Source organism: Phycodurus eques, chromosome 7 (genome assembly GCF_024500275.1).
Source record: "Phycodurus eques isolate BA_2022a chromosome 7, UOR_Pequ_1.1, whole genome shotgun sequence".
NCBI classification, from domain to species: domain Eukaryota; kingdom Metazoa; phylum Chordata; class Actinopteri; order Syngnathiformes; family Syngnathidae; genus Phycodurus; species Phycodurus eques.
The window spans coordinates 11267396-11287421 of NC_084531.1; the positions used below are offsets into that span (position 1 = coordinate 11267396).

The 20026-nt window shown below is 41.1% G+C and overlaps 1 protein-coding gene across 2 annotated transcripts in view; it reads right to left on the reverse strand.

The window, feature by feature from the left end:
* Nucleotides 1-20026, reverse strand: part of rsrc1 (arginine/serine-rich coiled-coil 1) — a 215096-nt gene that overhangs the window by 152409 nt on the left and 42661 nt on the right. For both annotated transcript variants that reach the window (XM_061681559.1, XM_061681558.1), the window contains one exon: nucleotides 16529-16726. In XM_061681559.1, the coding sequence (XP_061537543.1) occupies nucleotides 16529-16726 (198 nt within the window). The remainder of the gene's footprint in view (nucleotides 1-16528; nucleotides 16727-20026) is intronic.

Sequence of the window (20026 nt, forward strand, 5' to 3'; positions counted from 1 at the left end):
TTCCTTCTCCCATGTTTCGTGGGATTCATTCTTGGGTTACACGTTATCATGCTGGCATGATGTCGTAGGTGACGTAGCCATCAACCTCCCATCGACACATTAGAAAGACAAGCTAAATGCGGCTTTGAAATGGCCATCTAAACTCAAACATTCGATGGAAATCATAACCTTAGTAAACTCCTCTACAAAGATCAAAGTCCTTACCACTGTAGTATTTATTGATATATGCCCCGTTTAATTTCTCTCCTTTTGTGTTGACAAACAGCCATCTGCTCACTTGAGTGTAACTCAAGTGATCCTTTTCCCCCAGATGTTGGGAAAAGGATCACAACAATAGGTGAAGAATAACAGTATGCTATGTCATGTGCTTAGGTGCAGCCACACACTTGTTTATACATGCCATGAAATTAAAGACAATGACTGCACAGATGCTTTATTCCTTTACGGTATTGTAGCACAAATGTGAACATGAAAATACTGTATTACTGTACTGTAATACTGCACTACATGCTTTTCATTAGGCGAAATTCACGACATGTTATTTAAAGTGGCATAACTGCATTTGGTCAACATTTAAAGCTAAACAAGTTTTGGAAAATGTGCTTATCTGATTGGGCAGGTGTCCCTAATAAAACCCGACTATCTATGTACCCATTGTAAGTGCAAGTATACCTCCATGTACTTCTTAGATCACAAAGATCCATACATCCATTTTCCATACCGCTTCTCCTCACTAGGGTCGCAGGCGCGTTGGCGTGTATCCTAGCGCCCAGTGGCCGAGAGGCAGGGTACACCGTGAACTGGTCGCCAGCCAATCGGAGGGCACATATAAAGAATCAATCATTCGCACTCACATTCACACCTACGAACAAGTTAGAGTCTCCAATTAACTTACCATGCGTGTTTCCGGGATGTAAGAGGAAGCCAAAGTACCCGAAGAAAACCCACACCGGCACAGGAAGAGCGTGAAAACTCCACACAGGCAAGGCTGGATTTTAACCCTGGTCCTCAAAACTGTGAGACAGATGTGCTGACCAGTTGTCCACCGTGCCGCCAGATCACAAAAATATTTGGTCTAATTTAGTAGTATAGAATGCATTTCCAGTAGTATCCAATGGCAACCCAGAAGGGATAGCACTATATGGGACAGCTTTTTCCCACCTCACTGTCCTTTGTGTAAGTTACTAATGTGGGATGGGGGTTGTCTACCCGCAAATTTAGCAGCTCCCGATAGAGGCGGTCAGAGGGAAACCCAAAACGAGAGAGTTTAACATTCAAGACCCACTGCTGTTGAAAGCATTTGTCATGTTGACATTGCCCTGCATCTAATTATCTGAATGCGGGAACCTGCAAAAGCTGTGAAACAGGCACAATGGCCTTTTTCGTTAAGTTCTTTCTGAAAGGCGCTGGCCTTTTCATAATGATTGTAAACAATAGGCTCCAGGGTACTTCTGTGTCGACTACCGCTGACCTGATCTGAAACAATGACAAAAACTTATTGTGTTTGGAGTTGCAGCACAAGACACTGTATGCCCCAAAAGATTTAGTTGGGGTCCAAAAAAACAAATTAACCTAGTGAAACCTGTGGGTGAGGAGGATAAGGCGAGTGGAAGATGTAAATAGCACATCTGTGCCATTAATTTGAGCAAAGCCAATTATTAATTAGCCAGTCCCTCAATGATCATGTTCACTCTGTCTGAATTTCCATTACGTCTATTTTTGAATCAACTTACTTAAAATTATGTAAAAATGTAAATTATGGCAGGGGTTAGGTCACACAAAGTATGGCCCTATCGAAAAAGGCTGAACTCATCATTTAAGCCATTAATGCTTTTTTCTCAATCTCTCTGCTTTTGTCAAATAACTCTTCTCTTTTTTGCCACCCAGAAGTAAGTGTGATGTCATGGTTAAAAGGTCTATTGGCAAATTAAAGCCATCTCTGTTACATGTCTGATGCGCCAATTTGACTGAAAGGCAGTGTGAAAAGGGCTTATACATAAATATAGGAAAGCAGGTTCAAGAACATTCTCTACTGGGGATCCAGTACTCTGGAATGCCCTACCTGTGGAAATTAGAGCCGCTACCTCGTAAATGTTGAAAACCTCGACTTAACACCTATTTCTACACTCATGCATTTAATTAAACCACACCTTGTATGCAACTAGTCTTTCGTCCTGCATTAAACCCTTGGCATCTGGATTTTGGCCTGTTTTACTGCCTCTTCTCCTATTTCCTCCCCCTCCTCTCCTGCTTGGAGAGCAGGGTATGAGCCAAATGATGCTGTTGCTATGGAGGAAACTGCATCAACCAATTGGGCCAGGTTCTGAAGAGAATCTCTTCCCCAGAAGTTTCTACTTCCACTTCTACTGCATCTACTACCACTTGATTTCCTTTAAAGGTCTCTCATGCGGTTTAAACTAAAATTGCATTGTATCATGATTAATGTTGCCCACTTGGCATCTCTAGCACCCTGGTCATCCTGGAAGGGGGATTACTTCATCTGAGATCGCAGATCCCTATCAAGGTTTATTCCCCCCCACCCAGATAGGGGGTCTAGACAAGGTGATGTCAGTGATATGTGTAAACTGTGGGCCTGTGAAGCCCTTTGAGACTCTTAAAGACAATATAAATAAATGTGACATGACTTGAAAGTCCACAAATTGCAGAATAATTTGGCCTAAGCATAACGGCAACACAATTAATTAACAGTTCGAAAGTGATTTTTGCAGAGAATCCATCAATGAAGTGAATTTTTTTTTTACAGCATCAACAAATACAGCGCCAGGGGAAAACAAAACACAGCTCACCTCCTAACCCTGCACAATCGTCTGCTAAATACACACACCCTCACTTACACACATACCTACAATCACCCACTTACTCTTTGCCACTGGTGAAAAGAAACAAGATCTCTTAACAAGACCTTGTCGTTTTCAATGAATTTTGCATTAAAACATGCCGCCGAAGCACCAAGTTGCCTGCTGTCATACTAGAGGAGTGCTAAATGTTTAATGACGACAACAGCGCAAAGCACAACGGAGTGGGTTGTCAGAGTGCCGACTCTGAGACCCCCACCCTTCTTTCATCCTGACAGACTTAAAAAGCTTCTGATCCCCCCGCCATGGCATTGCCTCGTTCCTTTCCTCCCACCCAGCAAGGAAACCTGCATGTAAAAGAGCTTGTGTATGTGCATGTGTGTGCATGTTTGTGAGTCAGTGACAAGGATCACGGGGGTTTAAAATAAGACCCAAACCCCCAACATCACCATTAGACAGAGAGGAGAGGAAATGAGGGAGAAGACAAGGTGGCAGGTGCATACAAGATGCACAGCTGCAATTCTTGTTTTAAAATATTCCTCAAACATTTCACATCTGTCAGCTGTCTTTCTTCACCTAAAGGAGCATTTGTCAGCCTCCTCATCTCCCATGGAGGCATGTGAGAAATGTCTATGTCATCCAGGGTTAGGCTGGCGATAACGACCTGACAAGGCCCACAGACAGACCGGCTGCATTTGGAGGGGAGTCAAAAAAAAGTTTAATATCAATTTTTTTAAATAAAGCACTTTTAAAATTGATCACTTAATGTTAAAGTTCGGTTATGGAAAGTATGTAAATTCATGCGATAACAGGATGGACTTTCCTTTATATTTAGAATAATATTTTCTTGAATTATTATTATAATAGCAAATGAATGTAGCTCAATTTTGCTTTAGCAAATTTTGGTAATAGCCAGAGGTGCGTAGACTTGTCAAAAATTGTACTAAGAGTAGTTAGAACAATATGACTTAAGTAAAAGTATATAGTAGTCATATAATTACTCAAGTATGTACTTCCGTGAAATAACTACAAGTACTGAGTAACTGGTGAGTAACTTATGATTTACATATTTTTAAATAGCGCATGAATGTCAAACAGACAAAAATATAAAATAGGAATGGGTAATGTTAATAGAGTAAATGTAACAGAGTAAATGCAGCTTTATGACGCAGCTCTGGGAATAGCCAATAGGGCTGGGCATTTGACAATGTTTCCTAGATTGACGAAAGGAAAAATTAACAATCAATTAAAAAAAAAATTTTTAAATCACATTTTTAGCGGGACAGAAGCAGTCTGGAGGAGTTGTGCCATAGCGGAGGTCTGCATGGATGTAGCTCAACTTCCTATAGCTGGCATCATGCTGTTATTCTTTAACAGCTGTTCGAAAACATAAGATTTTTGTTCACAGTCAAATTTTAGCTTGCAGCCATCGCACGCGATGTCACGCAATCCCTCATATTGGTCATTGGTCAGTGGACACTTCATTCCTGTTCCTCTTTGTCATCTACCAACTGCTTCACACAAAATGATAGATCGATTACACTGGGCTACAAAAAAAAACTATTTAGAAAATATTGTGCATCACTGAATCCAAAAATGACAACTGTTCGTCTTGTTCAGGTCACATTTTTATTGCCAAGTTGTTAACAGTTTATTAATCAAATGTTACACACTTGGCTTACTGTAAATTGAATAGTAGATGTTGACAAAAGTAAGCATCTGTAAATTGAATGTTACATTGTTCAAAATTCAGGGCATGAACCTCCATTTATTTAAACTGCGAAAGCAAAACTAACTGTACATGTAAACAAAAACGTGGCCATAGTTCAAAAGATTGACCTGATTGAGCAAACCAATGCGATATTTGGATTCAGCACATCAAAAATGTCCGAAATCAACTAAAGAAAAATTCTTAGACAATACATTTGTTGTTAAAATGCTCCCCTCCCCCACACCCTCTGGGCTCTGCTTCAGCAAGACAACAAACCAGGTTTTTAAAGTGTATCCTTAAAATATTTTTGACAAAAGCGTGTTACAGACATGTTCATAAGTACCTGGGAACTGTTTTAATGCATATGTATCATTTAAAACATTCCTGAATCGATCAAGAAAACTGGTGAATGTGGTCGGCAAGGAAACCAGTCCACGATGTAAACTGTTACCAGCAATCATTCCACTATACAGTCAAAGTCAATGACGTATGGCCACACGGCAGGATAGGCAGTTTGAACTGTATTAAAGCCTGTCACAGGTGGACACACACACACACACACACCTCAGAAGTTCATATGTGCGCTCAAAAAAAGACAGGCTAAAGCGGGGTCAGAGATAAAGAGAGATTCCTATCAATGCTGAAGGATATTGAAGCCTAAATAAGAAAATAGATAAAGTAGCCTGGCTTAACATTTTCTTTGATAGCTTTATTTGTTTTCTTGATAGGGATCAAAGAAAAGCAATATATGTAATGGTAGCAAATAAACAGTCTGGACTGCTATTCCTTTAAAAGAAATTGCCCATAATGTCAGAATGAAAATTTAATCTTGAAAATAACCTAACCACTTTGGGACCTCCGCTCAACAAGCCACACAAGATTAACTATGAACATTTTGCTTTGACTTTTGGAAACTCTTATTTCAAAGGAAGGGGAAGCCTCAACAAGGGCCATTATGAGAATATGAGACGAGAAGAATGCACCCTGGAAGTTACATAAAGTGGACAATAAGTATTGTCATTTGTTAGGTGTTGTTTTATTACAGTTTATATAGTTTTGTTAGACAAGTTAACATTTTACATGAGTGGGCTACAGCTATTTTTCTATTGATTGAATAAGTAAATTGAATAATCGAATGTGGCTTTAAAAGGCGGGGCCTGGCCTGGGAATCAGTGAATGAGAGTGTAGAGTTGGCTGTTGTGAGCTCAGGTTAGAGGATGGTTGCTAACTGGCTAACCGTTAGCCAAAGGTATGGAGATGAGTTTCATGACTTGGACTGGAGTAATGAATTTGATGACTTTAGACTCGACTTGAGAAATTGTCACAAGACTTTCAACTCGACTTGTCAACAGCAATGACACGTGACTTCACTCAGACTCAAGCCCATTGACTTGAAAAGGGAACACACAAGTGGAAGTGTCCCACTATACTAAAGTTTATTAGAGCTTATTTCTTTTAACTGTTAACACCCTGATGGGCACGCTCAAGTAGCGATATTGAGGTCACTCTTTCAGACACTACCTAAAATAACGATTTTATTTTAAAAAAGATATTTATTTTTGTTTGTTTTTAAATCGACATTTTGTTTTAAATCGACATTGTGGGAATCGCGCAGCTTGATGTCACGTATCTTCGTTTTCATTAGCATTAGCAGCTAGCTTTGTGAGCAATTCCGCAAATACACGGCGGGCCAGTCTGGGCTTCCTGTTCATTACAGTTTGGTATAGTCAGTGTATTTCTTTTTTTAATTCACTTTATTTACCGATCAACATATAGCTAGCTTACATTCGACAAGAAGCTACATTCTTCTTCGCCTCTTTTTGATGACTTTTGCGCAGTGCCCCATAGTGTTCCGACTGAGATACCACAGTTGGATAAAATTGTGCCTTTATAACGATGACAAACTAGTGTTCCTCTTTTTTTTTTTTTTTTTTTATAAATGCATTATGTTTTTGATAGTCACAAGAAATGCCAAGTTTATATCCCTAATATATGACAAATATCCCCCTCCTTGAGCCGTTACCTTATCGTGGTGGAGGGGTTTGTGTGTCCCAATGATCCTAGGAGCTAAGTTGTCTGGGGCTTTATGCCCCTGGCAGGGTCACCCATGGCAAACGGGTCCTAAGTGAGGGACCAGACAAAGCACGGCTCTCAAAACCCCTATGATGTTAAAGAATTCAAGAAGACGTTTTCCCTTGCCCGAACGCGGGTCACCGGGGCTCCCCTTTGGAGCCAGGCCTGGAGGCTGGGGTCGAAGACGAGCGCCTGGTGGCCGGACCTGCACCCATTATCCCCGGCCGGATAGAGTAATGTGGGTCCCCCTTCCCATAGGCTCACCACCTGTGGCAGGGGACATAGGGGTCGGGTGCAGTGTGAGCTGGGCGGTGGCCGAAGGCAGGGACCCTGGCGATCCGATTCCGGCTACAGAAGCTGGCTCTAGGGACATGGGATGTCACCTCTCTGGCAGGGAAGAAGCCCGAGCTTGTGTGTGAGTTCGAGAAGTTACGACGAGATATAGTCGGGCTCACCTCCACACATGGCTTGAGCTCTGGTACCAGTCCTCTAGAGAGGACCTGTACAAGGCTCTAGGGGGTAGCCTCTCTCCGCCTTCATGTGGGCAATGACAGTGAGACCTGGAAGAGCGTGACTGGGAGGAAGGCCCCCCCGATCAGAACCCGAGTGGTGCTCTGTTATTGGAATTCTGTGCTCACCATGGATTGTCCATAACGAACACCATGTTCAAGCATACGGGTATCCACACATGCACTTGGCACCAGGACACCCTAGGTCGCAGTTCAATGATTGACTTTGTTGTCGTGTCATCGGACTTGCGGCCGCACGTCTTGGACACTCGGGTGAAGAGAGGAGCGGAGCTGTCAACTGATCACCACCTGGTGGTGAGTTGGCTCCGATTGTGGGGGAAGACCTGGCAGGCCCAGACCTGGCAGGCCCAAACGTACAGTGGAGCAAAAAAGTATTTAGTCAGCCACCAATTGTGCAAGTTCTACCACTTAAAAAGATGAGAGATCCCTGTAATTTTCACCATCGGTATACCTCACCTATGTGAGACAAAATGAGAAGAAGAAAAGAAAAATCCATAAAATCACTGTCTGATTTTTAAAGAATTGATTAGCAAATTATGGTGGGAAAATAAGTATTTGGTCAATAACAAAGGTTCATCTCAATACTACCAATACTAATACCATTTGTTAGCAATGACAGAGGTCAAACTTTTTCTGTAAGTCTGTAAGTCTCTCAAAGTTTTCACAGAATGTTGCTGGTATTTTGGCCCATTCCGCCAGGCAGATCTCCTCGAGAGCAGTGATGTTTTGGGGCTGTCGCTGGGCAACACAGATGTTCAACTCCTTCCAAAGATTTTCTATGGGGTTGAGATCTGGAGACTGGCGAGGCCACTCCAGGACCTTGAAATGCTTCTTACGAAGCCACTCCTTTGTTGCCTGGGCGGTGTGTTTGGGATCATTGTCATGCTGAAAGACCTAGCCATGTTTCCTCTTCAATGCCCTTGCTGATGGAAGGAGGTTTGCACTCAAAATCTCACGATACATGGCCCCATTCAGTCTTTCCTTTACACGGATCAGTCGTCCTGGTCCCTTTGCAGAAAAACAGCCCCAAAGCATGTTTAGCCCCATGCTTCACAGTCGGTATGGTGTTCTTTGGGTGTAACTCAACATGCTTTCTCCTCCAAACACGACAAGTTGAGTTTTTACCAAAAAAAGTTATATTTTGGTTTCTTCATCTGACATTCTTCCAATCCTCTTCTGGATCATCCAAATGCTCTCTAGCAGGCAGGCCTGGATATGTACTGGCTTAAGCAGGGGGACACGTCTGGCACTGCAGGATTTGAGTCCCTGGTGGCGCAGTGTGTTACTGATAGTAGCCTTTATTACTCTGGTCCCAGCTCTCTGCTGGTCATTCACTAGGTCACTAGAAAAAAAATTGAATTGTTGAAATTTTTGCAGATTTATTAAAAAAGAAAAACTGAAATATCACACAGCCATAAGTATTCAGACCCTTTGCTCAGTATTTACAACCCCAATTCCAATGAAGTTGGTACGTTAAAATAAAAACAGAATACAATGATTTGCAAATCATGTTCGACCTATATTTAATTCAATACACTACAAATTTCCAGATATTTAATGTTCAAACTGATAAATTGATTGTTTTTAGCAAATAATCATTAACTGAGAATTTTATGGCTGCAACACGTTCCAAAATGCTGGGACAGTTGGCAAAAAAGACTGAGGAAGTTGAGGAATGCACATCAAACACCTGTTTGGAACATCCCACAGGTGAACAGGCTAATTGGGAACAGGTGGGTGCCATGTTTGGGTATAAAAGGAGCTTCCCTGAATTGCTCAGTCATTCACAAGCAAAGATGGGGTGAGGTTCACCTCTCTGTGAACAAGTGCGTGAGAAAATAGTCGTACAGTTTAAGGACAATGTTCCTCAACGTACAATTGCAAGGAATTTAGAGATTTCATCATGTACGGTCCATAATATCATCAAAAGGTTCAGAGAATCTGGAGAAATAACTGCATGTAAGCGGCAAGGCCGAAAACCAACATTGAATGCCCGTAACCTTCGATCCCTCAGGTGGCACTGCATCAAAAACCGAAATCAATGCGTAAAGGATATCACCACATGGGCTTAGGAACACTTCAGAAAACCAATGTCAGTAAATACAGTTCGGCGCTACATCCGTAAGTGCGACTTGAAACTATTCTATGCAAAGCAAAACCCATTCATCAACAACACCCAGAAACGCCGCCGGCTTCTCTGGGTCCAAGCTCATCTCAGACGGACTGAAGCAAAGTGGAAAAGTGTTCTGTGGTCGGACGAGTTCACATTTCAAATTGTTTTTGGAAATTGTGGATGTCGTGTCCTACGGGCCAAAGAGGAAAATAAACATCCGGACTGTTATGGACGCAAAGTTCAAAAGCCAGCATCTGTGATGGTATGGGTCTGTGTTAGTGCCAATGGCATGGGTAACTTACAAATCTGTGAAGGCACTATTAATGCTGAAAGGTACATACAGGTTTTGGGGAAACATATGCTGCCATCCAAGCAACGTCTTTTTCATGGACGCCCCTGCTTATTTCAGCAAGACAATGCCAAACCACATACTGCACGTGTTACAACAGCGTGGCTTCGTAGTAAAAGAGTGCTGGTACTAGACTGGCTCCTATTGAAAATGTGTGGCACATTATGAAGCGTAAAATACAACAACGGAGACCCCGGAATGTTGAACAGCTGAAGCTGGACATCTAGCAAGAATGGGAAATAATTCCATCGACAAACCTTCAACAATTAGTGTACTCAGTTCCCATGGCAGCCGTGGCCCAATGGTTAAGATCATCTCCTGCCACCGTGGGGGACCTAGGTTCAAGACCCCGACTGGACCATCCGCCAACATCCCCCGGACTCACGGCTGTGGTGTCGTTGAGCAAGACACTGATACCCCGAAATGCTCCCCGGGCGCTTCAGCTGGCCCCTGCTCCAGTGTGTTCCACTAACATGTGTATGTGTTCACTGTGATGGGTAAAATGCAGAGAACAAATTTCGTGTGGATGCATGCATGTTCATGACAATAAAAGGTGATTCTTCTTCTTCTTCCAAAAATTTATTGAATGTTGTTAAAAGAAAAGGTGATGTAACACAATGGTAAATATGACCCTGTCCCAGCTTTTTTGGAACGTGTTGCAGCCATAAAATTCTAAGTTAATGATTATTTGCTAAAAAACAATCAAGTTTATCAGTTTGAACATTAAATATCTTGTCTTTATAGTGTATTCAATTAATATAGGTTGAACATGATTTACAAATCATTGTATTCTGTTTTTATTTATGTTTAACACAACGTCCCAATTTCATTGGAATTGGGGTTGTAGTGGAAGCACCCTTTTGAGTTAATTCAGCCATGAGTCTTTTTGGGAATGATGCAACAAGTTTTTCACACCTGGATTTGGGGATCCTCTGCCATTCCTCCTTGCAGATTTTTTTCCATTTCTGTCAGGTTGGATGGTGCACGTTGGTGTACAGCCATTTGCAGGTCTCTCCAGAGAAGCTCAATTGGGTTTAAGTCAGGGGTCTGACTGGGCCATTCAAGAACACTCACGGACTTGTTCTGAAGCCACTCCTTCGTTATTTTAGCTGTGTGCTTAGGGTCATTGTCTTGTTGGAAGGTGAACCTTCGGCCCAGTCCGAGGTCCTGAGCACTCTGGAGAAGGTTTTCGTCCAGGAGATCCCTGTACTTGGCCGCATTGAATTTCCTTCGATTGCAACCAGTCGTCCTGTCCCTGCAGCTGAAGAAAAAAAAACACACCATGATCCTGTCACCACCATGCTTCAATGTTGGGACTGTGTTGGACAGGTGATGAGCAGTGCCTGGTTTTCTCCACACATACCGCTTAGAATTAAGGCCAAAAAGTTCTATCTTGGTCTCATCAGACCAGAGAATTGTATTTGTCACCATCTTGGAGTCCTTCAGGTGTTTTTTAGCAAACTCCATGCAGGCTTTCATGTGTCTTGCACTGAGGAGAGGCTTCCGTCAGGCCACTCTGCCATAAAGCCCCGACTGGTGGAGGGCTGCAGTGATGGTTGACTTTCTAGAACTTTCTCCCATCTCCCGACTGCATCTCTGGAGCTCAGCCACAGTGATCTTTGGGTTCTTCTTTACCTCTCTCACCAAGACTCTTCTCCCCCGATTGCTCAGTTTGGCCGGATGGCAAGCTCTACGAAGGGTTCTGGTCATCATAAACGTCTTCGATTTAAGGATTATGGAGGCCACTGTGCTCTTAGGAACCTTAGGGGCTGCAGAAATGCTTTTGTAACCATGGCCAGATCTGTGCCTTGCCACAATTGTGTCTCTGAGCTCTTCAGGCAGTTCCTTTGACCATGATTCTCATTTGCTCTGACATGTACTGTGAGCTGTAAGGTCTTGTATTGACAGGTGTGTGGCTTTCCTAATCAAGTCCAATCAGTATAATCAAACACAGCTGGACTCCAATGAAGGTGTAGAACCATCTCAATGATGATAGGAAGAAATGGACAGCACCCGAGTTAAATATGTGTGTCACAGAAAAGGGTCTGAATACGTATGGCTGTGTGATATTTCAGTTTTTCTTTTTTTAATAAATCTGCAAAAATTTCAACAATTTGTTTTTTTCTGGCAATTTGGGGTGCTGTGTGTACATTAATCAGGAAAATAATGCACTTAAATGATTTTAGCGAATGGCTGCAATATAACAGAGTGAAAAACTTTAGGGGGGTTCACATTGCGCCTTTTGTTAATCATTGAAGCCCAGTTGTGACAATTAAGAATTCAAAAAAAGTGAGATGCGCAAGGCTCAACACCTTTGCATTATGCCTTCCTCATGCAGTTTTACACTTGTCTGACTGTTATTTTACGAAAAAAAGCTTGCACAGTTCATAAAGGTTTTATTATAGCAATAGTTTTAACAAGCATCTGCATTCAACTGTAAACATTCCACTGCATAGAAATTTAGTTACATACACACAGCTTGGAATCCCCGCAATGTATGGTTTACGCATTTGTACTAAGCTCGAAGCAACCCAGGGATGTCATGTTGCTGAAAATACTCCACTTCAAGCATATGATAATAGTAATTCTAATTAACATCTTGTAGGATTTCTCACAAAATTCTTGTGTGAACAATTAGTTTGTCATTTGGCCATGACATCTTAATTATGTTGGTAAAACAAAGCATTGAATTCAGATAAAGCCATTGATTCACATGAAAACATTTTTAAGTGACCCATCACCCAATGAAAGAGGGAAGGACAAGGTGGTGGCTATCTTGAGCTGACAGTGATCATTAAACAGCACAAGGAGCTGGCTCTACATATTTGAAACACTGTGGGATTTCTTCTGTGTCAAACAGTAGCTCAGGCTGAGCTGGTCTGTTAACATTTGGTATCAATTATTCCACTCAACAAGGTAGCATGTGTAACCTTCAGCACAACCACAGATGTGTCTACACAACATATAAAGTAGGAAAAAGTATGTGAACGCGTTGGAATTTGTAAAATTTCTGCCTAAATTGGTCATAAAATGTAGTCGGAACTTCATCTAAAGCACAAGATCAGACATGCAAACACGAAAAGCATGAAAAAGGTGACAAAAAAAAAATAATAATAATTGTTTTTTCCCCCGGGCTCCCGCAGAGAATGTTTTTGATTTTAATATAAATTAAGCAATCTGGAAGACTGAAGAGTACAATAAGGCAAAATAAACAAATGTTCTTCACGCAGAAAAAAAATTATTTACAACGCTCAAGTACATGTTGATGTACAAATTTAGGATTAAAATTAATTATGCCTCCTTTCTTCGCTTTTTTGTTTTGGCCTCCAACTTGAGCCAGGCACATCTGCACCTGCATCTGATGCCAGGTTCAAGCTGTGCCACATGAATGGCATCCTCCTCTTTAAGCGCTCTCATTCTGGAAAAGAATTGACGACAATCATTGTCAGTTTCACTTTATTTTTCACTATTACCAACTTCAAAGGCTAATCCCAAATGCAGCCTCCAGGGAAATATTAAGTACAATATTTTTCTGTTTTTATTGGCCATTGCTAAATTTTTAATTAATTCTGTGTTGTGACATAATCCCTAACATCGCTCCGTCGCTTAATATATTTACCATTAACATCCGTAAACTAATTAGATAAATGTAGGCCCGTTTCCTAATTAATTCAAGATGCACTCACGGATCAACTCGTCGCCCAAGTTACGTGTGCTTCGCTGTTCCACTGGGACCACAACCAGGACCACGACCCGCAGCACCTCAACGCGAAAATATAAAAGACCAGTGCAACAAATACGACAGTGGCTGATCTTATGAGCAAAAATGTTGCTTAAACATAAGAGTAGCAATAGAGGATGTCCGCTCCAGAGGTGGGTAGAGTAGCCAAATATTGTACTCAAGTAAGAATACTGTTACTTGACAATAATTTGACTCAAGTAAAAAGTAGTCCTCCAAAATAATTACTTAAGAGTAAAATGTACCCAGTGAAATAATTATGCAAGTACTGAGTAAATATTGAGTAACTTCTGATTTTTTTACCACAGCATGAACATCAATAAAATCAAAATAAAATGCAAATTCTGATCTTGCTGTGTGTGGGCGTGTGTATGCACAGTCAAAACTACAACAAAACATCTGCATTTTACTGCTTTCTCAAGCTATAAGTGAGCTGACATATCCACATTTGGGCAGACAGTGCCAGACAAATACTACAATACATGAAAGCTGTTGTTTTTGTTCGTCTAAATGTAAACACGAGTTGTGTGCCGTTGCCTTCATAGTAACGACGAACTTCCCAACACGGCCGCCACGTAGAAATGATGATCAGCCGGGCTGGTTTATCTAGTTTTAATACCTATGCCCGGGAAGTCCAATAGAAGACGCTGTGTGAGGTCATGTGACTTTCTTGTGTCGTTTGATTGGTGAACTAGACTTAAACATCACTAGCGTTTAAACTGGATTGGAGCAATCAGCGCCAATGCGGAAGTCGAAGTCGTAGTCTTGCTCAGGAAATAGTTGATAAATAAGCAATAATTGATAAATAAAAGTAGCGACCAACATTTAGATCATTGTAATGGAGTAAAAGTACCGTTACTTCTTCACAGCAGAAGCGGCGGAAGTGTTTTTTCTGATCTCGTCAACTCCTGTGATTTATCCAAAGCCGGTCCCCAAGCACACAGGCGGAACCTCAGCCCGATGCGCCAGCATATTAGTCCGCCGCGGAGTAATATTCACAATTACATCTGTGTGTGGATGGTGGATGTGTGGAATGGATGTAGCTGCCAGCGCTGAAGGAGTACAAAACAGTCTGTGACAACAGCGACGGCGCACCCCCCAAACAAACTCATTGGATCTGTGCGATTCACGGAAATGGCTTATTTTGAGTTCAAAATAGCGAATTTTGCCGAAAGGCGACTCATTTGCATGTATGCAAGATTTAAAAATATATATATATATAAATAAAAAATAAAAAAATATTTAACTAACTGCACACAAACAAATAATGTTTTCATATTTTTATAGAGCATAACATGTAAACTGTCACAGTACCAGGAAGAAAAAGTAATGTCTGGATCAGACTACAAGACAAATTGGGTGGGTGGTGGGTGTGCACATTTCTCTTGGCTTTAACAGTCTGTTTGCAAAAGCTCAGTTACTGTACATCTGCTACTGTATTCCAAAGAGAAATTGTATTTAGGGTTGCTAATAAATTGAGATTGGTTAGACAGTCAAAATTTCCATAAACCACCCACTTTAGATTGATTTTAACTTCTGAGTTCAGCCGTCCTACCAGTACTGATGTGGGGCTGAGCAGATGGTGTGCATGACATGATGGAATCCACACTTAAGCACACGGATACACACACGTGCGCACGTTTCAATCAACATTCAATCTGTCATTTTAGAAGGGGGAAACTCATATGCTGTGTGTGGAAAAAAAAAAAGGTCCTATATTATTTTCAAACAGGGCTATTGTTAGGCAATATGGCATTACTTGGGCTCGATGAACACCCATGTAGCTGGAAAATTCTCAATAGCCCTACAATAATTAAAAAAAAATTACGAGTAAGTACTGCAAATGCAGTATCTTTTCACAAGAAATACAGCGGTAGAATAATTATTGTATGATGGCACAAGCTGAAAGTCATGTTAACCTGTCATCCGTTCAATGTGTGCCTTTCAGGTGCATGGCCTAGTGAGTGACAAACTTTTTTTTCCTCACTGTACTCGATCGGCGGTGTATCGGAAACTCACTCATAAGTCAAATTTTGGCTCACAGCACGAGAGATGTTTTTTTTTAAAAATAAAAATACAAATAAAATCGAACAAGTGATAGCTCGTAACTCAAAAAAACTCGTTTTTTACCTTAATTCTATAAAATATGCTCCTTCACTATTTGGGTCCTGCATCAATCAGTCACTCAAAAACTCAATCACCAGGTTTGTCATCCACTTGAATAATAAAATGCCTCACCTCAAACACTGTAAAAGTCAAAATTTTGCCCAAGTACATCACTTTTACAATATGATTGTACTAGGTGGCTCTAAGTGTCAACTTTTTGCCTGCAAGTCAAAGAAAAAAAACAACTTATAAGTCAGGTCACTCCCAAGTCAAGGAACCACTGTATTAAATGCTATAAAAATGCATCCTCCCTAATAAACGAGGGTTGAGTAGGAACTGATTTTCTTAAAAACATGATTTTCAAGTAGCAGCTTATGATTTTAGAGTTGAAGCAAACATACAAAAAATGTGTTCACAACTAATAACGGTGCCTTACATTTCATTCGTATTAAATTTTCACAAGAACAGCCATATTGTCTTGGCCTCCAATTACAGTGAAGCTTGTGACTGTGGAGAAGTATTAACAATGTTATTCTGATGCAGATTTCTAATGTAGTTCGACCTAAAGCAGAAGGTTCCTCCACCTTTAGAAGACAAACTGTGAAGTGACCAACACAATTTGCCATGGTTCCAGACTTCAATGAGAGGTTGCAATCTACTAGCTTTTGTCCCATGATGGACACACTATAGACACTAGAGATGCACAGGATCTTGTTACGAACCAAGACTTATTGCAGGTGGACCACGAGTGGCAAAAGTTGAGTTAAAGATATCAAACTTCAACAAAGTCGCTAAAAATGGAACAACCTTCGACTCCTTTATCACCGTGTCATCCTCTCTTACGAGAGGGAACTGGATCAGATTATCTATCAGAAGGGCAGATGCTTGATATCACAAGGAAATTGAAGGAAAAAAGAGCCATGGGTAAAAAGATTGAGTGATGGATGGATAGAAGGATGATGAAGGCTAAGCTTCAAATGTGGCCTCTATAATACTCTGTCTCCTCTATGGCGTCACCATGAGGACTGATATGGGAGCCACCCCGCGTGCGAGTCTACTGCTGCATATACACGTGCATATAAACCACCTACCCCATTTTCTCCGCCTTGTCCTTGTTCTTCTCCCTGTCCCGATCTCGTCCTTTGTCCCTCTCCTTGTCTTTATCCCGGTCGCGGCCCTTATGCCTGCTCCGGGTCCGATTCCTGCTTCGGCTCCTTCGGCGGCCGTGGCTGCCTCGACGACTGCGGCTACCGCTCCTGCTGTGAGATCGCCGCTGGCGAGAATGAGACCTAGGAGGTGGAGGGCTCTTTTAGACAAGTGGGAATCAACAAAAGTGCATTTAAATTGAAAGCTCCATCAGTTTGGAATAATTTACCAGCTGACCAAAGAGTTACCACATCTCTGGAATGAATTATTCCAAATTTCTTCTTCTTAGGTCAATTAAACACTAAATTGTCCATAGGTGTGAATGTGGGTCTGAATGGTTGTTTGGCTGACGACCAGTCCAGCATGTACCCCGCTTCTCGCCCAAAGTCAGCAGGACTAGGCTCCAGTTATGACCCAACCAAGGAAAAGCAGTATAGAAAATGGATGGATGGTTATCATATCAATCGCAGGGCACATATACACAAACAACCATTCTCTCACATTCTCACCATGGGACAGTTTAGTGTCTTCAGTAAATCAAATGTGGGAGAAAGCCGGAATACCCTGAACACAAAAACAAGCAAGAACAGGGAGAACATGCAAAGAGAGATTCAAATGCAGGACCTCTCGACTGTGAGGCAGATATGCTAGCCACTATTTCACTGTGCTGGATGGATAAGTGAACCCAAATTTGTTTTGAGAAACAACTAAATCGAAGTAGTCACAGAACGGATTGTGGTCGATCTTATGGGACGAGCTAAAGACACGGTAGATTTTAGATGCACATCGCTCGTAAATCTGTATACAGTACTTCTAGTTTTCTTTTATAGTCTCAGTGGTTTCTGTCAATAGTTTTGACAACATATAGACGATATAATAAAAAAAAAAAAAAATAGATAACATGATTTCAAAATGCTGGAAAATTAGATTATATCGACTGCAGTGACAGGCCACCTGTCTTCATGGAGTCGTGAGAGGAGATAGAGGCAATGTAATTCTTGTAACTGTCACCAAAAGGCTTCCTTTAAGTGCTACGTGTTCATCCTTCATTGTTTGGGTCAAATGACTCGGTTACATAAAATCAAACACAAGGACAAACACAAACGCACACACACACACACTGCAGAGATATAGCCAATTAGAGGTGGGCTCAGAGGAGGACGAGTCCTCAGTATCGATCCCGTCGCTGACCCCCTGGTCTCCAAAAGATTTACAGCGGAAGATTTACTCTGTTACTTAAGAGACACACACACAGTTGTATACACACACATATACATGCATGTATTGGATAGTGTTAGCAGCATAAAGACCAGAAATACAAACCTTCTTTTATAGTACTTGCCATGCTTCTTCTACTCAAGCAAATGTGAGTGTGTGATTTTGTGTCAGTATGCACATGCTATTGTGTATGTGGGAGAGTGACCGCAATGATTGGAAACCCCAGTAGAAATCAACTGCTAAGATACCGTTATTTTCCATCGTCTATCATTTTATTGATTTGTCTATAAAAACAGTCAAACCTGCTGTCCACAAGGTTTATTGCTTTCCCCCTCCTTTATTAGTTTGCAGTTTGGGACATCCACAGCTGTCTCTGCACCAACAGAAAACTAATCATTTTCTTCATGCGCCTGTCACCATACAAACAGACAACAGTCTGACAACTGTTGCAATCAATTAGGAACGGAGGAGACTATTGGGATCGCTGGAGAAGAGCTGCACCGTTTCAAGTAGACTCTGTTAGAGAAGGAAGCTGAAGTCGGGCGTCAATTTTGAACAAATGTCCACCAAACAAGCCATCGTCAAAGCTTAAGTCTATGGTGAAAAAAAAAAAAATAATTCAAATGACTTTTTTTTTTATATATAAATATAAAGAGGGCTCAACATGGTAAAGTTGGGTAGGGGAGAGGTTTTTTTGTTTGTTTCCATGGTCACAACTTTTACAAGTTGCTGTATATTACACGATTTTGGAGACACCTTGGCACTTTTTGGCAGGTTTCCGTTGGGGTATCAAAGTCTCTCTCACACTGCCTTTCTGCCAAATTGCTGCATTAGGGGCCTATCAGTAGAGCAAGCATATATTTGTCTGTGACCTTTAAACAGAACTCAGTAAACGCGTTCACACAAGGACAACTGTTCCGGCTTTGCTCATTCAGATGATTAGAGAGGCATGGTGATGTCAGCGCCAGCATCTGGGAAAATTACAATCACCAAGCACGTTCGGTCAGCCGTGACAAAGCTGGCTGGTAAGATGGTAAGCATGAGAAATGCTAAAAGCGCTAGTGTGGTCGCTTATGGGAGGAGGTAGAGACACTAGTCTTTTTATTAGTCCAAAATTGTCACTAATGTGCAAAGATGGGAAAAGAGAGAATGCAACTGAGGGTAATTGCATTATGCCTATTACCATCATTGCACAATAGTGACAATTTTGGACCAATAAATCTAAATAAATAAATATCTATCTCCAACAAACCTTTGTTGGTGAAGAGCCACAGACCAAGAAAAATAAGTATGGAGGATACCTTCTCGAAGTCATTGGCATCCACGTCGCAATTAAATGATGTCACACTATTTCCAGTGGAAGTAAAACGTTTTGACCAAGATAAATAATTTCAACACTTTTCCCACCATTAATGTAACCTATAACCTGAACAACCAAATTGAAAAAAATATATATTTTTGAGGGAAAGTAAAAAATAACCGCGATAACGTGGTTGCACAAGTGTGCAACCCTTTTGTCTGTGTTCAGAATTGATAAATCACATTTAAACTCGTGTTAAATGGGAGTCAGCTCACACCTGCCACTGTTTAAAGTGCCTCAGATTAACCCTCAATAAGGTTCAGCTGTTCTTAGTATGCTTTTCCACCGAACATTTTCTTCTTATTTTCCCAATTGAGTTTTATAGATTATAGGTCAAATTAATGCAGGAAAACGTTTTTGAAATGATTTATCTTGGTCTCATTTTTTATAACACAAAAACCTAGCATTTGAACAGGGGTATGTACTTTTCATACCAACAATAAATAACTGGTGACTGTAAAAATGCGAGACATAATTGGGTTTTACTGTTCCAAATCTTAATGACTTGAATTGAACTGTAATACCTGGAGGAAAATCCAAACAGAAAACAGCAGGTACAGGTCATTAACATTAGCTTTTTATTGACTAATTGATTTCTTGAACTTTGAATCACTTCGCCTAATGATTCTGTCATTTGATGAATTTTACTTTCCGTATAATTACTATCCCCACACCTTTTGTCAATTGCATTAAAAGATGCACCTAAGTAGACATCCAAGAGTGAGCACCAATTTTAATCAAACATCTGATCCACAGGTAAAAGTATTCATTAAACACAGCACATTCGATTGAGTGTGTTTATCATTGTGTACCAGAGCAGCCATTAGGCTGCACTGAGAATCATGGCTAATGGGAATAGGGAAAG